Below are 24,700 nucleotides of genomic sequence, written 5' to 3' on the forward strand. Positions count from 1 at the left end.
CTCATTACATCCCCAACATGCAAGAATAGATAATAGTATTATATTACCATATTGGGCAAAAACTATAAGAAACATGACGAAATGATGAAGGCACTAGCCAAAAAATGTCTGCCTACTTGGTATGAGTTTCTTATAAAAGTTTTACCTTACAGTATTTTTTTGATTGAGTGTTTGAAGTTATGGATTTTAAGTTATTGCCTTTGTATGACATTTTAAAAGTTAAAGCCATACACTCAGGTAACAGAAGGGGCAGTTTAATAAGAGTGGATCAAAGTACTGTTAAACTTTGCATTAATCCATAACAAGGGTTGTTTACTTAATTATTAAATACAATAAAAAATAAAGTCGAAGGCAGTCTTCAATGGAGCAGGTGTACAATTTAAAAGAGACACTGAAAAAAGCTAAAGATTCAGAAAGCCATACTGTATATTGTAGTGGCTAGGGCTGACTGTACCCTGTTACTGTATCTTCAGTATTGCAATAAAACATATTAGCACTGGGGGTCCCTGAGTGGCTCACCTGGTAAAAGCACAACCGTGTGGTGTGCAGGGTGAGTCATGCAGCGCAGGTTCACGTCCTGACTGTGCAAAGTCGATAGGCTTCACTGGGGATTCCAAAGGGAGTATCACCTTGGCTCTGGTGCTCCCGTATGTTAGGGAGGCAAAACTGGCAGGGACTGTTTCTCCTGATCGCGTTACAGCAAACCCTGCTGGCCAGGTGCCCAGTGAGCTCAAAAGCAGACACATGCAGAGCTGGCCTTTGTCCTCCAGAGGTTGGTAGCTCGCTGACACCCGCTTTTGAGTTCCTGGGTTTATAAGAGGAAGCTGGCTGTGTGGGGAATTCCTGCGGTGAGGGGAAACATTTTTGGACATTCCATATTGGGGAGAAAATTGGGGGTAAAATAATTGGGCACACTAAATACATAAAAAAAATAAATAAATAAATAAATCAGTGGTTGGATGCTGAAGAGATAAATCATTTAAAACTTGTACATGACATCTTTGTCTTGTCTATCAGGAATTTCATAATTAATTTTAAAGGGGAAATTATATTACTGAATTTCTTTTAATTGCATAATCTCTTGCAACTGGATGAACATGCTTTATTTATATCTTGGCATAATACCCTGCAGCAACGAGTATCCACGCTCAGCATTTGTTCACCAAAATATTTGTAACTTTTGTCTGTGCAACATCAAGGTTAAAAATCAACGTCTCGGTGTTAGGCACCTTCATCAGGATTTACAAAACACAGAAGTCAGTAATCTAAGATGTAAGAAAAAGTTTCTATAAGCCTTTTGCCAGTTTCACATCCACTGCTTGTGTAAGCAGTTTTTTTTTTTTTAGAAGAGAAGGGGGTTGACAACATAAAGTGATTGTTTGCTATTTTGTTCTTGCCAGTTCATAACTAACTGGCATAGAACATTTTGTTTCCTGATTCACTACAAAGCTTACATTCTGAGATTTATGGTCTATTTTCAAATGTTCCAGTTACAGTTTTAGACATTTCCTTGCCTAAACCAAGATACTTATTTGCTGTAAAGATGTAAAAATATAAGAATTAAAACCTCAAGAAAACTACGGTCGTTATTTATACAACATTAGAACCACCCACACTTTCTGAATCTTTCCCGCATTGCCCTGTCGCATATGTCAGTTATGTGTGTGGTTGTTTGGGAAAGATCACCATGGAGGATCTGTCCGTACAATGAATGGAAACACATTGCCAGGTGCTTCCCTTTCTCAGGTACCACATAATTAATCGGTGAAATGTGTCTGAATGTTTTTAATGCATGAAAGAGATTTCTTTAGATAATGTCAGTATAGTGGTGATAGTTTTTTTTTGTATATGTATATTTAAATAGGGTGACCCTATGGGACTGGCCCCTATACATGTTTTTTTTTATTTGCCCAAATCATATTTTAGGCAGTTGCCTAAATGATCTTCTGCAGTAGGGTAACCGTTGGACACTTTGAGGCAAAAAGCCAACAGATGTAATTTCCTATCTCTCTTGTTTTTTACTGGCAAGTAGCTAAGTGCCTAGGGAGTTAGTTAACATACATCTTTTACTATCTGCCTATGACATGTTGTCACAAAGACGGCCGGAGTGGGTGGCGTCAGACCAGAAACAGGAACACAAACGACAGAGACTTGGAGTTTGGTGGAGCTGAGCGAATGGTTTCGCTCAGCATTTAATAAAACAGCACAGAAAATAAAAGGGTTTAACAGACAAAAACACGGGACACGGCACTACACGCCAAAATAAAAAGACAAACAAAACGGACTATACAGTAAACGGACAGACACACAAACAAACACGGTGAGTTTTAAATAAACAAGTATCGTGCTGGTCCTACCAGCACGTAATACTAGCAATTGATATTTAAACGTATTTCTCCTTCTCTCTCTCCCGTTCTCCACTCACCGAACACCTAACCACGAGTGACTAAACGTGCATCTATTTATACTGTTTGTGCTGGGATTCAATTACTAATTAATTACTCACTTGAATCCCAGCACGTGAATTCATTACGTGAAACCCTGTGTTCACATATTATATTTTAAATGCACGTGCGTGATGTGCAATCCCGTGCCTAAATACAAATATACACTTTTTAAATACACGTGAAACACAGACCCGTTTATATCCCGTGTACCAATGACTATACACCAACATTTACACACGCAACATACAACACATAATTGCACACAGAGGCGGGGCACATTGCCACACATGTACATATATGACATCCAACAAACTGTTGGCAAATTATAGAATAAGAATCACAAAACAAAAACAAGGATCTAATCATAGAAAAATCCCTAATTGCAAAAATCTAATAACATAATAAACCTGTTTTTTTTTTGTTTTTTTTAACAGTACTGTTGTATGTATATATGTATCTATGTATGCATGTGTGTATGTGTGTATATACAGTATGTGTGTTGTATATATGTATTCAAGAATGTATTTATGTTATTAATAACACCGTGTAACAAATTAGTAGTAAGTGTTATTTCCTAATTGCTTATGCCTCAAAAGTATAGAAAATGGCTATTATTCCCCACAAACTTTGCTTTTGTGACCAGGACAGTGATATTTTGAAATGTACCTATTTTCCAGAACATTCCAGATAGATTCAGTGCTGAGTAAACTTGGAGTAACTTCTAGAACTTTCTAGAACTGTCCAGTAATATAAATAGTAATATAAATACAGGGGCCTTAAGCCCACCAGTTCAGTTTAGTTCCAGCTGCCTAAGTTGATACATATCTGCATTTTTCTGAGATGGCATCAAGAGGCTGCAATGGTGGCATTCCTGATGGGTCTCTGTCACAAAGACGGCCAGAGTGGGTGGCGTCAGACCAGAAAAGGAACACAGAGACGGTGATGTGATGAGCTGAGTGCAATGGCTGCACTCAGCGTTTATTAACAAATAAAAGGTTTGAACAATGGAATACAAAACAGGACACGGCACTTGACGCCAAAATAAACAGACAGACAAAACGACTAAACACTTAACAAACGGTGCACGGACAGACAAACAGACACGGTGAGAACAAACACTTTACGTTTACGTTTTTACTGCTTTAACTCTCCTCTCTCTCTCACCCGTTCTCCTCTTCCGAACACCCAACCCCCGAGTGACTAAACGTGCATCTATATATACTGTTGTGCTGGGATTCAATTACTAATTAATTATTCACTTGAATCCCAGCACGTGAATTAATTCTGTGCAACCCCGTGCTCGCATATTACATTTAACCAGCACGTGAAGTGATTTGTGCTCTCCTCGTGCCTAAATACAAATCTACACTTTTTAAATACACGTGAAACACAGACCCGTTTATATCCCGTGTACCAATCTATACACCAACATTTACACACGCACGCATACACACATACACAGAACACACAAATGCACACAGGGGCGGGGCACTTTGCCACATATACCCCCCCTTGTGCGCAGCACACATGGCCTCAACGGCCACCTCCCCCCTTAAAAATCCAGCAGTCCAGGACAAAGTCTCGGGCTGGGAAGGGAGGCTCCAGTGGGCCCATGGCTGGCCATGCTGTCAGCACCCCTGCCGGTAGTGGCACGGCTGACAGCCTGTTGGTCCTGTCCTGCAGCGAAAAAGCTGCGGGGGCAGGTGGTCCCCCGACCTCCCCCTTCTTCGTAGCCGGCAGCTCCCTCCTGTGGGGCTCCGGCCACAAGAACTCCTGCAGCGAAACTGCTGCTGGGGAAAGTGGTCTCCAGACCTCGTCCCCCTTCGTGGCCGGCAGCTCCCCTTTCTGGGGCTCCGGCCACCGTACTCCCTGCGGAGGTACGGGCAGCAGAGGCAGCTCCTGCTCCTCTGCTCCGGGTGGTGGCGGAGGCAGAGGCAGCTCCAGCTCCTCTGCTCCTGGCGGTGGTGGTGGCGGAGGCAGAGGCAGCTCCTGCTCCTCTGCTCCTTGCGGTGGTGGTGGCGGAGGCAGAGGCAGCTCCTGCTCCTCTGCTCCTGGAGGTGGTGGGCAGAGGCAGCTCCTGCTCCTCTGCTCCTGGAGGTGGTGGAGGTAGAGGCAGCTCCAGCTCCTCTGCTCCTGGCGGTGCTGGCTCCCTCTGCTGTGGCGGCTGGGCATGTGCACGCCGTGCTGCCTTCAGCAGCATAGCGAGAGGCTGCTGGGGGACACCAGCATCCTGCCCTTCTCCCCCCAAAAAATTTTCAGGGGGTTGAGCCTGTAACTCCTCCCCTTCTGGCTCCTGGGGCTGAACCAGCAGGCATTTTCCCTCTGCTGGTGGCTTGGGTCCCAGGGCTGTGGAAGCCCCGACTTGCCTCCCTTTGGGCTGTGGACGCCCCGACTCCTCCCTGTTGGGCTGTGGACGCCCCGACTCCTCCCTGTTGGGCTGTGGACGCCCCGACTCCTCCCTGTTGGGCTGTGGACGCCCCGACTCCTCCCTGTTGGGCTGTGGACGCCCCGACTCCTCCCTGTTGGGCTGTGGACGTTCGGGCTCCCCCCACTCAGGCGTAGGACGTTCGGGCTCCTCCCACTCAGGCGTAGGACGTTCGGGCTCCTCCCACTCAGGCGTAGGACGTTCGGGCTCCTCCCACTCAGGCGTAGGACGTTCGGGCTCCTCCCACTCAGGCGTAGGACGTTCGGGCTCCTCCCACTCAGGCGTAGGACGTTCGGGCTCCTCCCACTCAGGCGTAGGACGTTCGGGCTCCTCCCACTCAGGCGTAGGACGTTCGGGCTCCTCCCACTCAGGCGTAGGACATTCGGGCTCCTTCCGCTTGGGCTCCTCCCATTTGGGCTGTGGATGCTCAGGCTCCTCCCATTTGGGCTGTGGAGGCAAAACCAGCAGGCATTCACCCTCTGCTGGTGGAGATGGGGACAGCAGGTACTCACCCTCTGCTGGTGGAGATGGGGACAGCAGGTACTCACCCTCTGCTGGTGGAGATGGGGACAGCAGGTACTCACCCTCTGCTGGTGGAGATGGGGACAGCAGGTACTCACCCTCTGCTGGTGGAGATGGGGACAGCAGGTACTCCTCTGCTGGTGGTCCTGCTACCTGGGCTGCTGTTCCATTTATGGTTGCCTCCAGGTAGCTGAGGACAAACTCCACACCTTCCTCCAAGGTGTTTGGGGTGTGTTCCTCCTGATAGGCCTCCCATCTCTCACAGTCCATCATCCACAGGGCCTGGACGACTATGGGCAGAGACTGGGCCTCCAGCCCAGCATTCTCCAGCATCCAGTCCCGCACTTTGATGGCGTCTTCTGCCATTTTTTTTTCTTTTTTTTTTTTCTTTTTTTTAAATCCAAACTGCGGTTCCTGCTCTGGCCTGAGTCCTGGAGGCGCTGTCGATCCCACGCAGGACACCACGTGTCACAAAGACGGCCAGAGTGGGTGGCGTCAGACCAGAAAAGGAACACAGAGACGGTGATGTGATGAGCTGAGTGCAATGGCTGCACTCAGCGTTTATTAACAAATAAAAGGTTTGAACAATGGAATACAAAACAGGACACGGCACTTGACGCCAAAATAAACAGACAGACAAAACGACTAAACACTTAACAAACGGTGCACGGACAGACAAACAGACACGGTGAGAACAAACACTTTACGTTTACGTTTTTACTGCTTTAACTCTCCTCTCTCTCTCACCCGTTCTCCTCTTCCGAACACCCAACCCCCGAGTGACTAAACGTGCATCTATATATACTGTTGTGCTGGGATTCAATTACTAATTAATTATTCACTTGAATCCCAGCACGTGAATTAATTCTGTGCAACCCCGTGCTCGCATATTACATTTAACCAGCACGTGAAGTGATTTGTGCTCTCCTCGTGCCTAAATACAAATCTACACTTTTTAAATACACGTGAAACACAGACCCGTTTATATCCCGTGTACCAATCTATACACCAACATTTACACACGCACGCATACACACATACACAGAACACACAAATGCACACAGGGGCGGGGCACTTTGCCACAGTCTCCAAGGCGGTTTTACCAAGTTTCCGTGTTATCTTTGCCTTTGGGACAGCAGGGACACCAAGGCACACTACCACAGGCGGGACTGGCCACAGCGGACCGAGTTCTCTGTGGGGAGGAACAACGTCAAGTGGGAGCCACTGGTGGACCCCCGGAAGGTGCTGATGCCACCACTGCACATCAAATTGGGCCTTATGAAACAATTTGTCAGAGCTCTAGATAAGTAGTCGGCAGCCTTCAAGTACCTTCAAGACTTCTTCCCTAAGCTGTCTGAGGCAAAGGTCAAAGCCGGTGTCTTCGTCAGGCCACAGATAAAGAAGATCCTGGAGTGCAATGAATTCCCCAAGAAGCTCACTAGTAAGGAGAAAGCGGCTTGGAACAGCTTTGTCGCAGTGGTTCGGGGCTTCCTGGGCAGTCACAAGGCCGAAAACTATGTGGAGCTGGTTGAGACTCTGGTGAAGAACTACGGCACAATGGGCTATAGGATGTCCCTCAAAGTCCATATCCTTGATGCTCATCTTGATAAATTCAAGGAGAACACGGGAGCGTACTCAGAGGAGCAAGGCGAGCGCTTCCACCAGGATATACTGGACTTTGAACGCCGCTACCAAGGACAGTATAACGAGAACATGATGGGAGACTACATTTGGGAGCTGATTCGTGAAAGTGATTTACAGTATAATCGTAAATCTTGAAAAACTACTCACTTCTAAATCTTTTGTAGTCATTTTTGTATTACTTTAGTATAAATACATGTTAATTTGGATTCATATGTTGTTTTTTTCTGACTTTATGTGAACGAAAAGACACAAATTTGCCCGTTTTCTCATTGGCAATAGGTAAATTTCAAAATATCACTGTCTGGTCACAAAAGCAAAGTTTGTGGGGAATAATAGTCATTTTCTATACTTTTGAGGTATAAGGAATTAGGAAATAACACTTAGTACCCAGGAACAAAAATTATGTTACATAGTGTAATGTATCTATCAAATATTGTGTTAACAGGTCTACATGTCTTGCATACATAACAATGAAAAAATTAAAATGTGAAGTGTACAAATCAGAGGAAGGTCACGGGCATATTATAATCCTGAAAATGCTAAAATCTTTAATTTATATATAAATGATTAAAGTACAGTACTTATTATGCATTCCTACTTGGATAAAAGGAGTCCTTAGATGTTGGTAGCAGCACTTTGAAGTCTTGTTTCTGAAGCAACTGAACTCTTAGAGAAAGTTCTTCATATGTTTTATACATAGAGCAGCACAGGTGAGCATTCTGTCTGTGGGTTACATTGTGGCAAAAATGCTCAACATGGACCCTCATAGAGAAGAAATTCAGAAATTCACCAGAGGGCAGCATTAGTGTATAATCCGCTGCACACGAGGGAAAGCAGCGATGGGAAAAAACCTTATTAAAAGCAACGGGATATAAAGTAACCCATCTGAAGGGCTTGGATCTGGAGAAAACCTGCATTCCCTTGTATATCTGGAAAGCTTCACTGATGTGTGAGAAAGCTTAGGGACGGACCTCGATGGGCTGAGCAGTCTTCTCTCATTCTTATGTTATGTTTAATTGAAGTTCTCTCTAAGATATGAAAGCAATGGGTGCCCTGCAGACTGAGAAAACAATTTATACAATGAATGTGTAATGCCCTCTGGTGCTTTATCTATGGTGACCAGACATCACGATAAAATCGGGATCATCCCGATATTAGGGGCTTTGTCCCGCGTCCTGATTGAGGTACTGTCATTTGTCATTTGTCCCGATTTTTTGAATAAACGCTGAAAACCCAGGCGTAAAATGTGAATTTTTTATTTTCTCATCAGGAAATTTTGCATAAGTGGCTGCTGTACTGTCTCGCGGTGCAACAGCATTCTCTACAGGTTTAGGGCGTGGTTGTTTGAGTGAGTTGTGTGCATTGCATCTATGTGTTGTTGAGGAGCCTGTCACTAAAAAGCAAAAACGACAGTGCATGTACCGATCGCAGAGGGGGGGGATTATAATTAGGATTTCACAGACATTTCGCGGACCTGTTTAAACATGAAACACACCTCATATTTCAGAACACTATAAAAGCCTAAAACTAGTGGTACTTGCTTCCTTACTAAAACATAGTGCAGGAGAAGGGTACAAGAACATTTCAAAAGGCGCTGATTATCCCTCTCAGCACAGTGAAGGTCATCATTAAGAAGTGGAAGATGCATCATACCACCCAGACACTACCCAGATCAGGTCGCCCTCCCAAACTGAGCAGCCAGGCTAGCAGGAAACTGGTTCGGGATGTCACTCTGAAGCCAACAATGACCTTGAGAGATCTGCAAAGTTCAGGATAGAGGGGAGAATGGATTGTGCAAAGTACAGGCGAATCCTTGAGGACAACCTGTTTGAGTCAGCCAAGACTCTGAAACTGGGGAGGAAATTCACATTTCAGCAGGACAATGACCCGAAGCACAAAGCCAAAGCCACACTGGAGTGGTTGAACAAGAAGAGAATTAATGTTCTTGAGTGGCCCAGTCAAAGTCCTGACTTGAATCCAATCGAAAATTTATGGCGAGACTTGAGGATTGCAGTCCATTGATGATCCCCAACAAACTTATTAGAACTTTTCCCGTGAAGAATGGGCAGAAATGTCACCATCCTACTGTTCAAAGCTAGTAGAGACCTATCCAAAAAGACTCATAGCAGTAATTGCTGCAAAAGGTGCTTCTACCAAGTACTGACTTAAGGGACTGAATACTTATGCTATTAACTAGTACATTTTATTTTTTACATTTTCTTTGCAAGTTTTGCTGACATTTAATCTCCTCCTCATATAACAGTGTTTAACCAGTACAGCTTTGAATAAAAAAAGTTTGTTTGAAAAACTGCGCATACATTATTTGTAATTCAGCAAAATGTGATATTATTGGTAGGGGGTGAATACTTCTGCAAACCACTGTATATTGATGTTCTGGTCTTCTTTGTAAGACTTTTTCTCTAAAAGATGCAGTTTTTCAAATGTTTGAAACCCTCATTTGAGTGAATATTTGTAGTTCTAAATATCAATGAAAGAATATACAAAATTATACAAAATTTAAAACCGTCACAGCTCCATGAAAAAATGAATCTGTGACAGCGCACTTCTATTTGACGCATACAAAAAACTGAGGAACTGCCTTGAACTCAATGCCTCACAAGAACAGAAGAATGCTGAATATGCACACTGCCATTTTTTTTTTTGTGTACAACATGCAGGAAGCAAGTGCAGGGGTAGATAAGCTGAGAGTACAGAGGAAGGAGGATATATGATTATATAAACTTTCTGCACTGGAGAAGGAAAACAGAGTCAATAGGGCAGCAACACTGTCAGCCTGCCATCTGTCTCCCAGGCCCTCTGCCTAATTCTTGCTTTGCTTGCTCCATCACAAAAAAAGAAAGGTTTCTTTCCTTGAAAGCTGCTGTGTCATTTCTTTCTCTAGAACGGAATTACCAGCAAGAGTTCAGGAAGTGCACTCCAACTACCACTTCTCGTCCCCCGTCCCCCGTCCCCCCCCCACCCCACAGTGACTCGCTGCAGATCAGTGCTAAACCAAATCAAAGTGAAATTCATTCAGAAACCTTCATCTGCTGAAGCTCCTTTTTAGCTCCTGCTTTTGTTGCTTTTGTATCAGGAACTATGAGCCGATGCTGTGTTATCAAAGTGATAACACTGACAGAAATCCAATTAGTACCGGTAGGTAACACTGCTAGGAGGGTTTGTTCCCACCACTAAATAGATGATGTCTCTTAGTCTCTTACAATCGATAACTGCGTTACCTCAGGTTTGTAACTTAATTACAGGTTAACCATCGGTGCGGTCTCTGTGTGTGTGTGTGTGGGGGGGGGGGGGGGGGGTGCGTCGTAAGTGACGGATAGAAACCTGTTTGAAAGATTCAATTAAAAAAATATATAGATATGCAATGTAGTTTCAACATGACAGTATTTTTTTGCATCTAACTTGGGTATCCTTTAGATTTTGGTGAAACCTGCATTCTGTAATACACATGGTCACACTAGTTGCCTGACTTGTGAGTAGAATGAGTTGTGGACCAAAAAAAACAGTAAGTTACCTTGATGATATTGATCGTGATGATATTATTGAACATTTTTATCACATTTTCCAAACATAAGACAGAAGTCTTTTTTTAATGTATTTGTAACAGCCTGTATTTATCAGCTCATATATTTCATATACTGCTATTTACTTTAGGACACGAGAGAGGCTTTTGGTTAAAATGGTTTAACTGGACGGTTAAGAAACTGCCACAGAAATGTGTCATTGTAAACACCCTCTCACTTGTTGAGATTTGCAATGTCAGAATCCAACTATGACATCACTAACTGGTTGTGCAGCCTCTGGAGGTCTCCATATCTCAGTTGGTGATGCAAGGCAATATTGTTTTGGACAGCAACAGTAAGTACAATAACATTTTCTGAAAACAAAAGAATAACTTGTGGGTGTATTTAAAGGCCATTTAGGGAGTCATTGTTATGCATTGGTTTTCAGCATTAATATTATTTATAGTTAAAAAAAAGAAAAAAGAAAAACAGCAACGACAATTATACAATAGTACTAGTTTAGTTTATTGCACACAGTCCGTTTGATAATCAAATCATATAACAAACATAACTTTTCATTGACAACATGGACACTGCATTGTATTTACATTTATTATACTGACCTATTGAGATTTCACATATTCCCTGCTTGAAATACTATATTTGTTTTACCATTTAGTGTACAGATATACATTTCTCATTTCAAAACCAACCAATTGTTTCATAACACTGTATTTTATTTTTTTTTGGAAGTGAAACTGGGTCTGAAGTAATTCTGAATCATGATTAAGCAATGGGTTTCTGGAATTGCTTATTTTATGTTACACTGTGTGCTGTTCAATGAGACTAAACAAAGGTGGTGAGAAGAGCTGGCTACACAGAAAGGACCATTCCAAAGACGACTCAAGACTATTTTAGCCTGAGGTATATTCATTTCAAATATAAACTTTGCTGCAATCAGTGTGATTACTTCATATTGGTGAACTGAAAGTACTGAGGCAGTACAGGAAAAAAATCAATGGTTGTAAAACTCATTTTTCAGGGTGTAAGATAAGTGTTTCACAATTTGAACTGCATACTTATTATCAATCCATGCATATGCAATGTAACAGTGAAGCAAAGTTGAAGATTTTAATCTGTAGTAAATTCTGATTTACTGTTCGCTGGCAGTTTAGTATGATTGTAAGTGTACAGGAAAGAGAGTAAAATACCATTGAAAGAATGTACAGCACAGTACTCTTATGAAGAGTACAGTATGGCTATGTTGCTTGTCAGTGTAACTTTCACTGAATTGTTTACATTTGCACATTTTGAATTGAACATTATTTCATAAAATTCATAGTATGTCTAAATTGCCTACAAAGTTCAGGCAATGATCGTATTTACAGGAATAAATGACTAGAGTTAGGTTTCTATTGCAGAACTGAAACTGCAAGGCATTTTCATTCTTGAATTCAAAACGTACCCAGTACCTCTCTTAATATAATAGGACATCGCTTGCACAAGAAACTTGTCTGTAAATAATATCATCATGTCAGTAGCAGTAAACCGCTACAATGACAAGGAGGTGGAACTGTCTAAAACAGCATTTTAACAGAGAGGTTTAGCATAATATATTTTCAAATATACAAGCTTGATCATGTGTTAAAGGGGTTACAGCTGATGAAATAACTCCAGAAAGCTGTTGTGCACAGCCATTCGCTTTGCAGCTCTGTTTGCATGCCTTATTTAAATCAGGTTGTCTGTAACTTTTTGAATTCATTACAGTAAATCGTTTCACCTCAAAGCATGTTACTAGTAGCTGCAAAGCATGCTATTCATTAGGGGAAACAGCAAGTTAACAGGAAAGGAGGCATAACCTTGGGAGTGCAAGAGTACCTGATAGTAAAGCATGAAGAGAGAACTAGTACGGTACCAGATAAATACCACTTAAATACATGTGTGCTGTCAGGTGCTGTTCTTTCACAACTGCACACGTGAGACCTTCATAGTGAATGGAAGTGTATGACATGGAAGATGTATACAGTTATTTTATTAGCTGTAACCCCTTTAAAGTATACTGTATGTATCATTGCATTTATTTAAAAACACATTAAAACCACCCACAATCAGCACTGAATTTTGATATGTTGGATTACAGAAAAATAGGAAAATAAGTTGTGCATTGAAATTCAGATATAGTCATACAGTGTACATTCTTGTAGTGTGTAATATATATATATATATATATATATATATATATATATATATATATATATATATATATATATATATATATATATGAATTATTTTAATTATAGGGAAAATGTACTGGCTTTAATCATGACCTAAAATAATTGGAAATAAATAACTATTTTTTTTTTTAATCTTAAGAGCGTCTATTTATGTGCTACTGTGCTGCGAAAATGATTTGGAACCCAAAAATAGTACATTTTCATAGGACACCTGGGACTTGACCGCTCTGAAATACTGCTTTTGTGGTCTCTTAACCCTTGAAAGAACATTGACGTGTTTGTGAGGGATACAGAGTCAGAAGGTTAAGTTTGATGAAAAATGACGTATTTTAAAGTGAATAGAATTTTTGTTGCAATCTTGAAGGCGTCTTTTTAAATATAACCCCTGCTGTGAAAATAGAAATGTGAGCTTCAGGCAGCTGGCTGCTTTCACTTTCCATTGGCTTGTTTAAGTCTTTTAAAGCATTTGGTTGTGAGGTCAGTCAGACTAGTTGACCAACAGACTGCAATTTGTTTCATACAAATAATTGAATAAAAGAAACAAAATGAGGGCCGTATTCATTCAGAAAGAAACAATAAATTCTAATTAATTTTCAGTATATCCTGTTTTTGTTAAAGTAATTAGTCTTTTTCTTTAGACTGCAAACACAGCAAGGGTTTCAAATTATCAAGCCTGTTGCCTTTAACATTTATGGCTGGTTTCACAATAAGCACTACTAATCTTGGACTGCCTAATGTCTTAATACTGTATCTATCTCTCCTGCAGTACATACATGTGTAACAGTGTTGTGTGAAATACTACTGTACTATTACAGCATCTAACACTGCAGGTGAATCACGGTTCAAGTCAATACAGAACTGTTTGATGGGCACTGTGCTGTACTGTAGTCAGTGCCATTGTCCATCACTTTTTGTGAAAAGAAAACGATGGCTCTGGATATTTTGCTTCATCACCGTTAATCTGGTAGACATGGATATCATTCTGTTTGCTATGTAGCATTGAAAAGATAAGAAAGTCATTACTTTCTCCGTAAGACAGCATGCCAGGCAACATGGTACTAGGTCTAATTCTGAGCACCATACCATCTCACTCTGCTGAGAGACTTGACCAGTGATTGTTCAGCAAATCATTACCAGCTGTGAAAACACTGACACACTAATTTAAGTAGCTGCAACCCAATAAGCAGATAATAGGCACTGTACAGTGGTGCTGTACTTTAATATGTAGGTAGAACAGTAACAGTGCACTTTACTCTATAAGGTCCCTTCACTTATTTACTGCCCTCAGTATTTCACGAGGTTTTAATGTGTAAGTCAAGCCACGTATGTGTCAGTTCATATGTTGTGGAATACACACGGTTCATATAAATGATAGTGAAATATATCACAACGTTATGATGTCTTCCTTGCAAATCAACCGATATTTTAAAGTTACCATTCATTTATCGTTGTACATCTATAAATACTTTATGCTGCCGAGAATTAACTTGCCGTTAATCAACAGCTAAAACTATAAATAATTTCAACAGTATGATGAAAATAGACTGTATCAAATCTATTGATGAAATGGAAAATGTATTATGTATAGACTCGGGTCATATTTTGGAGAAGTCCACAAATAGATTAGAGCTGTTAAAAAGGCAAAGTTCATGGCAGTTCTTCTTTGGGAACAGGCAGACAATGAGCTACAGAAATCAGTGATAAAAATGACAGCAGAGTTATTTAAAAACCCTCAAGAACAAGTAGTATTTATGTTTAGCCCCCTCAAGGAAAATCCAGTGAAAGACATGTCTGCCATTGGTTGTCTGTAACAACGGAATAGGGCAGTCCTGTTGAATCGATGATCTATGCAAAGTGCAGATATCCTGTTGTGATCAAACCAAAGTAATGTGACATCTTTCTGTTTGAAGTATTTATCAGTCTATGCAATCAAGGCCTGGGCTGGCTTTAACCAATTAAGTTTTTAAGCATGCCCTGTTAGTTTATAAAGTCACCACTGAGCATCAGATTCGGCAGTCCTTTAGTACAGGCTGAAGAAGATTTGTCTTCCCATTGGATTGTACTAAAGTTGCTAAAATAAGACCTGGAGTGAAGTATCTGTCTGCTTTTGTTTTAAGAATGCCACATTTAACAGACTGTAGCTACTACAAGGTGAGGGGCAGGAATTGAAAGTTAACATTTTCTGTAACAGCAGATGATTTCATTTTATTATTTATTCAAGAGGGCTTAACTGACAACTTTTTGTAACTTTAAATTACATTTTTAAATACGATTTAAACTTAAATACAGATATTGATTTGGGGAAATTAAAATCTAGGTCCCAAGTGTAATTAAATTTAAAAAGTCTGAAACTAACAAGCCGTGGCTTTATTGATATCAGAACAATATATTTTGTTCAGAACTTGTTATATCTTTTTTTTTTTCTTTTACTTATTTTTTGGTGAACATTCAGTGAAAGGACCTGCTAAAGGTTGAATGAAACAGCAGCAGTAGTTCACAGGAAGCTTTAAGATTGGTACGGCAGTGTCATTTGATAATGAAATGTAACAACAACAAAAAAAACATTTCTCTTTCTTACAGGTCCAGACTCACTTGGAAAACTCAAAGTACCACATACAACAAGCCCAGAGACAGAAGCAGTACCTAACATTAGGTACCAAGCTAGCCAACCACGGACACTCAGTCTCTCACCCCCATCCAGCACAGTCGCTTGGTACAGGGCCGGTTATGAGGAATGGACATCTGCCATCTGTAAACGACAACAGTACCCAAGACAGTCCAGTGACACTACTGACACTTGCGGCCAACCATGACAATGAGGTAAATCAAAGGGAACAGACTTTTTTGTTCTGTATTAAAGGGAACTGACTATCACTATTGTGTAATAATAATTGTTTAATAACGCACTTTTTTTCTGGTGTCCCAAAACGTGTGGTATACAGCTTGCAGCTTGTTCAGGATACCGCTGCTAGAATTCTGACTAAAACCAGAAAAAGTGAACATATTATCCCTGTTTTGGCCTCTTTGCACTTGCTCCCTGTGCAGTATAGAATTGATTAAGATTTTTCTGTTAACTTAAAAGGCCCTGAATGGATTAGCACCTAGTTATTTGCAGGAGTTACTGACCTTGTATCTTCCAAACCGCACTCTGAGATTACAGGATGCGGGGCTGCAGGTTATTCCTAGGGTCAACAAAAGCAACACAGGAGGCAGGGCTTTTTCTTGTAGAGCTCCTAAATTATGGAATGCTCTGCCTTCGTTTGTCAGGGAAGCTGGGACCGTTCAAGTCAAGACTAAAAACGCACTTTTATAAAATGGCTTTCTTATCTTAGTGGGTCTTAATGTAACTTTAAAATTGCTGCTGTTGTATTATTATGTGTATACTGTTATTTAAATCTGTTATTTAAATGGTCCGATTATGGCAGTTGTATGTGTGACATGCTATACAAATGTATTGTGGTTTGTTCTTTAAAATGAGTCAAGAATGAAAGGCAGTTGCAGTGAACATCGTAAAACCTAAATGTATATTATAATAGTATGTAAGGTTTACATTTAAAACTGAGTATTGTTTAGAATCACATTTAAGAAATGATTAAGTGCACCTTCAATTTTATTTTTTAAAGTATTTTTTTTTTTTTACTTAGTTCCAAATGGATGAAGTTATTGACGACTTAATGAGCCTTGAATCTGGTTTCAATGATGATGGTTTGGGGTGTATGGAGCCAAATGTTATAATGCCGAACACTGTAAGTTGTGCAATGTTTTTCATTAGACATTGTTTGTCATCATATTCATTTGATATTATTTTTCATTGATTCCAATGTTTGTCATCAAAATGCATTTAAATCTGGTAGCTGTTGAGAGCAATGAGTCATAGATACAATCTCACGTTGCAATTGCCAATATATGGCATAGTGCAGGTACATGCAGTCCATCACAGAGAATGGACTAGCAATGTACTTCAACCTGAAGCAGAAATCCTGTCTCATTATGTCATCATCTGAATGAAAGCAAGTAGCCTCCTAGTGTATTTAAAATATGGCTTTTGATTCTAACACAGATTAGGATACAGACCCATGAGATGGAAGTTTGTATACAAGAACATTTTGTGATGGGGGCTAAAGGAATTGTCATAACTGCCTGGTGAAGTACAATGCATTACAAAGTTAACAGTACTTTAAGATACACTTTTAACTAGGCTTTGCTCTGATTTTTAGGAAATTGCAGTATTAAATATTATAAGATTACATTTCGAAGAACTGTAACAAGAACTGTAAACTAATTCATTAACTATTATCATCATCATCATCATCATCATCAATAGTAACATTTGAAATGCCTCAAAATTCCTATTACATTCTTAAGAATTGAGTTTAACAGAAAAATAAACATCCTTTAAAAAAAAACAATTTAAAGCTATAGGGGATATTACAGGGATATAGTCTGCTGAATAATGTTATAAGGGTATTTAGTTTATGTAATTGTTTGGAAAAAGGATTTCATTAATTGAAATGTTGCTGTTTAGCATGTCACATCCCTAGAGGTACTGTTACTGCACAGAAGAAACATTCACTGTAGTAAAGAACAGCAAACAGAGTCTAATACCATATATGAGCATGCATCATAATATTTCAAGGGTTATGAGAACAAACCTTCATTTGGTGTCATGCAGTTTTGTAACTAATGAAAGGGTTCTGAGGAGGAGGTTCGGTAAACATTAACAAGCACACTTGCTACTTTTGGCACAGCGGAGAATGCTTTTGTGAATTACACTCTAGATCAGATTAGGCTTAAAGTCCAAGAGGGAGTCAAAGTTCATCTCCTTACATGAGCTAAAGCTAAGCACATTTTCGCTTGATTAATGCTTGCAAGTCAGCTTTGAGCAGGGAAGGCGAAATGAAGGAGAAAAGCAAAACGATTGCTGTTGTGGAGATTATAGACTCTCAGAAAATAAAGCTGGTAAGAAAAATAGTAATAGTTATCCGATTTACAATTTAGCAGCTAATATCCAAGCTGGATTTTTCCTTAAAACTTTCTGCAAAATGTGCATTGGCATGGTAATTGAAAGTAGCTGTAAATATGAGGACTGTGGAAAAATTATCACAAATTACATTCATACAGTTGGACTGTGTATCTTTGTGTTACTTATTGTTACACAATAGATACAAATTATCAAACTGGATTTCTAAAAGTCTAATTATAAAATTTAAAAATCATTTTATTTACCTTTTGATATCCCTGGGTTAACAGGCTACTTGTTAATTACAAGAAAACTGTAATTAAATCCTGCTTTATTGTTTGTAATTATCTGAAAGCATGATATTACACTTTAGTGAGAAAAGGTTTTTCTGTGTGGTTGTCTGTGATCTGCTGTTGTTTTTGCAAGACAGTGATCTATAATAACTTTATACACCTTTTATGATAGTTCAGTGCTTTTCTTTTCAATGTATTTGAAAGTTACAATGCTTGCAACATCATGGTTAGATTTAGAACAAAGTGAATTCTTCAAATGGAATGTGCTTAACATATCGTAATCCCTGTAATCCTACACACTAAACACAGTTGAAACTTTAGCAGTGCTAGGTTCCTTACATTCTTTAATTGGAGCGAATTTCTTTGGAGGTGTGGCATTTATAAGCAGATTTTGTTAACTGCAGCTGGTGTAGCGTCAAAAAAGTACAAGGATGAATGGCTCAGTCAAGCTGTGCAAGGGCTTGAAATTATATGATGTTCATATGGATCAATCAATTTTAATTAGACATAGAATGCATCACATCATTTTCAACATATCTTACATATACATACGAATTGCACTAGACTTAAGTGACTTAAGTGATTGCAAAAAAAAAAGAAAAAAAAAGAAAAGTACTAGGGAAAAGTTTGTATGCTCCTGCTTGGAAAAGCACTTTAACAACCCCATCAGTATTACATCAGAAGGCAGCATTTAGTGAAGCTTGTACTATTGTGCTTATAGTCAGAGATTAGCCTAGTCATGCTATACAATTAGCTTTGTTCATTATTATTTATTTCTTAGCAGACGCCCTTATCCAGGGCGACTTACAATTGTTACAAGATATCACATTATTTTTACATACAATTACATTCTTTTTTACAAACAATTACCCATTTATACAGTTGGGTTTTTACTGGAGCAATCTAGGTAAAATACCTTGCTCAAAGGTACAGTAGCAGTGTCCCCCACCTGGGATTAAACCCACGACCCTCTGGTCAAGAGTCCAGAGCCCTAACCACTACTACACACTGCTGCCCCTTTTTACTCTTAAGACATTATTCTGTACTAAAGATGAAGCGGTCTAGTTTATATTGCAGGATCTTAACAGCAGCCTACAATTCATAAACCAGCTTATTTGCATTCTAGTGTATTTCTTATTGTATTTAGTGGTGTTAATATCGGGTCCCCTGGAGGAAAATGTTAGGGGGGTTAAAATAGAGTTCAACGATGGAGGTATTTAGGTTTTCAACTGTTAAGATTATTACAATATAGAAACATTGCCTGCATTGCAATGACCTGCATGGCTGGTCTTTCCTCAGTGCTAGTCTGGACTTCAGTCAGAGTTTCAGGGGATGAAAGAGCAGCAGAATCTGCTGTGAAACCCTGAGCATAAAAGAATATGGTCTAATTGTGTCAGGTTAAACTATCTGTCAGCAAAGTACTTGTTCAGTTAATAAAAAGCAATATACAAGTAATTATGATAAGGACATACTTTCATGTGCCAAATGTGAAATATACATTTTTAATACAACTTCTAAAACAATGGCATGTTTATGTATTTAACCTCTTTTATTTATTTATTTAATTTATTTATTTAGCAAACACCTTTGTATTTATGTTAACTGTAATCCAGTTGTATACAGTAGCATGTTTTTCATGACAGTTTTTTTCTCACAGACATGTGCTGGGCAGATCCTAATAGTCCTCTTTTTTATTTTTTTATGACAAGCTGCCACTGACCTGCAGTATTTTGGATGTGTATGGTGGTGACCAAGGTATGACAGCTACTAATTATGAACTGACGTCTGGTTCATGTCCCACAAACCTCATTGAAAAAAGGGAAGCCACAGGTACGAAACACAACACACGTTACTTAAACCAAAAACAAGCTGAACTTATTGTGGGATGTATTCACAAAGCTTTAACTCACAAGTCGCTGTATTTACAGAATGTTTTTTTTAATGACTAAAATACTGTTTGATATGAATGACTTCTAACAAATCATTTAAAAAGAGTTTCATGAATATCAAACTTATTTGGTATTCATTAAAGAAAAAAAAACACAACAACTCAGGAGTTAAATGTGTATCTCAAAGAGAAGTTAAGAATGTTTACCACACATATACTTACTTAACTAGTACACTGGTATAATAAAATTATCTTTTCTTAAGGAGAATCCAGGCAAATTTAAAAACATTTCTACAGAAATATTATGGGCTGCTTTACTAAAAATAAATCACACATTTACAGTAAACCACACGGAAACAGCACCCTGCATTTTCTGTCATATTTTCACTCAACTGCAAAACAGCGTGGCATACCTATTGAATGTTACTGAGGATTGAAAGTCTTTTAGCACACATAGAAACAAGTCAGTGTATTAGCTTAATGCATTAGTCCTAGTTTGTGAAATCAAATAAGTTACCTAAATCCGGTGCTATTGGAGTATAGTGTGCATGCTGTCTCTTCTTAAAAGAGCTCTTAGTGTACTGTACTGCATGGTTGCATTATAAACACTGAACACTGCTATAAAAGCAAGACAGGTTTACTTTCAGTTCTGGTACTACAGCTGTGTGGATAGACAACAGTTATCCAGTAATACATTGTGCACAGAATGTGCTCAATTTACTACCAGTAACACCATTTCAAGTCAATTACATATTCAACGGATGTGCACTGATGTTACAATAAAAATTTTTTAAAAAATGATAGAAAACACCACATTTCTCTGTCAGACCTTATTGAAGAAAATGTAAAACCAGTCAAGTACACTGAATGACATTATGTAGGGAGCCAAAGAACACTGATATATCTCTTCAACTAAGTATTGTTTAAAACCGAGGAACGTTTGGGTTTCAAAATGTATTAGCAGCATTACCAATTATCAATGGTTCAGTACACATTAGCTGGATGCCTGTATTCCCAGTCTGACAACACAGACACAAAGCACACTGTGACTTTTTATGAATGTCATGCATCAAGTAAACCTAATTGATTTAGGAAATAGCAACGATATCTCCAGATCTTTTCCCTTCAACGAATATATAAGTAAATTAGTATCTTTTCATATAACTGAGCAGTAGGAACAATGGGCCATTATAGTAAGTTCAAGTGACCTTATTAAATCAACAAAAACTAATTGATTAATTCAATCAAAATACAATTAGATAATTTTAGAAAAATCTGAAATAGAATGTACAGTTTATTTGTGTCAGCAAGCAAACTTGGAACTGCGAGTTAGTTTCTGACAAACTGATTTGATTGTGAACAAATGTTAATGCATTTGGTATCAGAGGGCACACGGCTTGAAAGAAATATCAAAGGGGGTCATGCAAGGCTGCTGAGTTACTGTGCATGCCCTGTGGAGGAAGAATCCGAGTTAATCTGGATAAAACATCTGAAGCAGTAACCCAGTCATAATACCATTTATACTATGTACTGAAACTTCATGCTGCAATTTTTGTGTTTTGGTGTTTTTCAGAATTTGACACACGTGCTCTAACCAAAGAACGACAGAAAAAAGACAACCACAATTTAAGTAAGAACATTTTACAGTATATCTATGTTTTAGATCTGCATCTATCTATATGCCTATTGTACATATTCACCTCCTTCTTACACACTTTTAAATGTTGAATTATAGGATACGACTTTGCATGATATTGTTATTTGCTTAAAGTTGTAGCCTCATACAAAACATTGAATTTACTAAGTATACATATACAATATAGAAAGAAAAGAAAACTTTATATTTCATAGATTTTGTAAGTTTTTCTTGAAATAGCAGTTTTGTAGAATCAGGTCCTTAGTTCTTGACAGTAGGGGAAACAGTACATTGTAAGATTAAACAAAGCTTTAAGTTAGTTTATGTTTTTTTTCCATGAAAGTCTTTGTTATGAATACAACACAATTCTAGTCTGTTTATTTTATTCATAAAAATGTATTTTGAACAACAGAAAACTTTTTGAAAAATGCAATAACATCAGAGTTAAGGCTTTGTGAATAGGGCCTTTGACACGAGGTGCTTGATCTGGGGGCCTTTGTCCACAAGGGGGTAATGTTGTCTTACAGACAGTGTGTCTGACAGGAATGAAGGAGTACAAACTCAGTTTTAGCATTTATGTCTGTCTCAACAGCCAAGACAGTTTTTTTATTATCACCAGGCAGCTTAAGTCAAAACCAGTGGCACTTATGTATTATTACTGTATAGAAATCTGGGACTTTGAGTTTAATAACCCTCTCCTACAGTCACCAACAAGCTAACCTTGCTGTACTACAACCAAAATGCCCAAATCAAGGGGTATTAATGCCACATCAATGCAAACAAAAGATGATTACCAAACAAGGAGTAAGAACCTTTACAGTAAGTGCATGGGAAAGTGCCTTGAAGAAACATTCACAAGCAAAGCTGTAGCAATGTCTTTGTAAACAAGTCTTACGACGGCCCCTATGTTACCCAAAGTCTATTAGTTTCCTGATGCACATTTGAATGCCTAGTTGAAAAATGCTAGGCTTTACTGTAATGTAATGTAATGACATGATCATTGCCGCTGAGACTGAACTACCCTCTTCCCATGAAGTTACACCATCCCTCTAGGGGTGAGTAGCATTGACCAGGCACTGTATTGGGAAATGTTTGGTAGCTGCTTATGCAGTACCTTCTCTATGAAAATGTTTGTACTTTACACAATATTCATTTTAAAGCAAGCCTACAAAATAACCCTGCAGTGTTTTTTGTTAATAGTTGAAAGAAGACGAAGATACAATATCAATTACAGAATCAAGGAACTTGGCACACTAATTCCAAAGTCAAATGACCCGTAAGTATAAATAAAAACAAAATATGTGTAGGCACGCTGACTTATATGCACCATATACTGTATGAGTCCAAACTATCACATGCATTTATCAGAGGCAAAGCAAAGAAGCAAGTGCTTGTGTAAAAAAGTTTGTGCACAAAGCATCTGCCAGTGTAGTTCCTATCTACTATAGAAACCAGGCAGCACTGTAATGCAATTTAACTTGTGCTAGAAATTAAAGTGAAGGTTACAGTTTCTGCCATGCTATTAGCACATGATAAAAGAGATTATTAGTTAAGATCAGACAAACGTCTTATTCTGAAGAAAAGGACCATTTTACAGCCACTCATTTCTTAAAGGAGTAATGACATCAGGAATGTGCTGTATATAGCTTCCCTCCCAAAGTCCCATTTTTTTTTACTTCTTCTGACACCAATTTTAATTCTGGGATTAATTTTTTTACCATATGAGGGCTCCGGAATTGACTTTCTGCAGATATACTTAACTATTCTATTAAAATTTCCATTCAGAAGCAATAATGTCCGAGAGTGAATAATGGTCATGTAAATCATCATTTCTTATTAATATAAAAAGCCTTTGTAAGTTTTTAAAAATTCTGCTGATGTGCACATTTGTGAAAAGGTTATCTTTACATCCTGCAGTGATATGCGATGGAACAAAGGAACGATTCTAAAAGCATCGGTGGAGTACATTAAATGGCTCCAGAAAGAGCAGCAGCGAGTGAGAGAGCTTGAGAACAGGCAAAAGAAACTGGAACACATCAACAGAAGGCTTCGTCTGCAAATTCAGGTCTGTAGAGGCTGCAGTAACACCAACAGTTTAAAAGAACTAAAAAAACAAGGGGGTTTCTCTTTTGCATGCAAGTTTCCCTATGCCTTTAACTGCACCAGGTAACAGTAATTACCTGATTAATAGAAACAACAGTTGTGTCAGGAGGAAAGAAATTAGCTGTGGATTTGATTCGCTTAATCTACCGAAGACAAATGTAGCTTACCTCTTTTCAAAATTATTCATTAAAATGAAGCGGTTTATATTGACCTATTTATAGATGATGCAGCAGAAGCATTACAGAACTCATCACCTCCTGATGCATCCCAATTATTTACAAAATGAATTACTCCGTGTCACGATAAGACATGCAATTCCCCCCTTCAAGCTGAAGTTATCAGTAAAAATGCAATTGTATACAAATTGTTACTATAATTTTTCCTTGGTGGAACAGACACAGAGAAGGCTGACACAATCAGGTTACAATATTTGTGTAATTATGTATTTTTAAATGCTGCCACACATCCAATGATACCTCATTAGAGAAACAACATGATGCAGCTATGGTTGATACAAACAAGGACCTTAACAAATATAGCCCTAAAACAGACTTGCTCAAGTTTATAAATGGCGCTGTATTTTAGTAGTTTACTGCTTGTTTAGTTCCAGTTTGTATAATTGCCAAATTACAAAGAACCTGTGTGTACTTTATATTTAAAGTTAACTGGGTGTGTTAACTACATTTTAACAATTACGGTGCTGTATAACAGGTAATGTCATAGTCAAGCTACAAATGTAATCCTTTATCCCTTATGTAGTCCCCTGTCCCTAGGAGGCACTATATTTAGTATTGTTGTAATATTTTGATTATTACTTTTTTTTCTAATGATAATATATTTGTACACAATTGTCCCATTGTTGTACTACAGCATTGATGTTTTATCAAATAAAATAGCTGGATGCAGTGTAAGGCCAGTCCAGGACATAGACTTTCACATCCTGCAAGGTGCTTCAGAAATCAATGAAGGCAGGTTTGGACTACAAGTGTTGTGTGACTGAAACTCCTTTTTATGAAAGGTGAACAAG

The 24,700-nt window shown here is 38.9% G+C and overlaps 1 protein-coding gene across 5 annotated transcripts in view; it reads left to right on the forward strand.

Moving 5' to 3' along the window:
• LOC117415210 (transcription factor EC-like) overlaps positions 1-24,700 on the forward strand; it is a 53,564-nt gene that overhangs the window by 27,657 nt on the left and 1,207 nt on the right. Inside the window, exons 1-7 of one of the 5 annotated variants that reach the window (XM_059027432.1) lie at positions 10,083-10,194; positions 15,374-15,613; positions 16,438-16,539; positions 19,756-19,876; positions 21,508-21,564; positions 22,771-22,846; positions 23,488-23,635. In XM_059027432.1, coding sequence (XP_058883415.1) covers positions 10,138-10,194; positions 15,374-15,613; positions 16,438-16,539; positions 19,756-19,876; positions 21,508-21,564; positions 22,771-22,846; positions 23,488-23,635 — 801 coding nt within the window. In that variant the 5' untranslated portion in view covers positions 10,083-10,137. Of the gene's footprint in view, positions 1-10,082; positions 10,195-14,828; positions 14,945-15,373; positions 15,614-16,437; positions 16,540-17,616; positions 17,753-19,755; positions 19,877-21,507; positions 21,565-22,770; positions 22,847-23,487; positions 23,636-24,700 lie in introns of those variants that run through there. The other 4 variants (XM_059027433.1, XM_059027430.1, XM_059027431.1 and 1 more) reach the window with 4 other exon arrangements.

Source organism: Acipenser ruthenus, chromosome 7 (genome assembly GCF_902713425.1).
Source record: "Acipenser ruthenus chromosome 7, fAciRut3.2 maternal haplotype, whole genome shotgun sequence".
NCBI lineage: Eukaryota > Metazoa > Chordata > Actinopteri > Acipenseriformes > Acipenseridae > Acipenser > Acipenser ruthenus.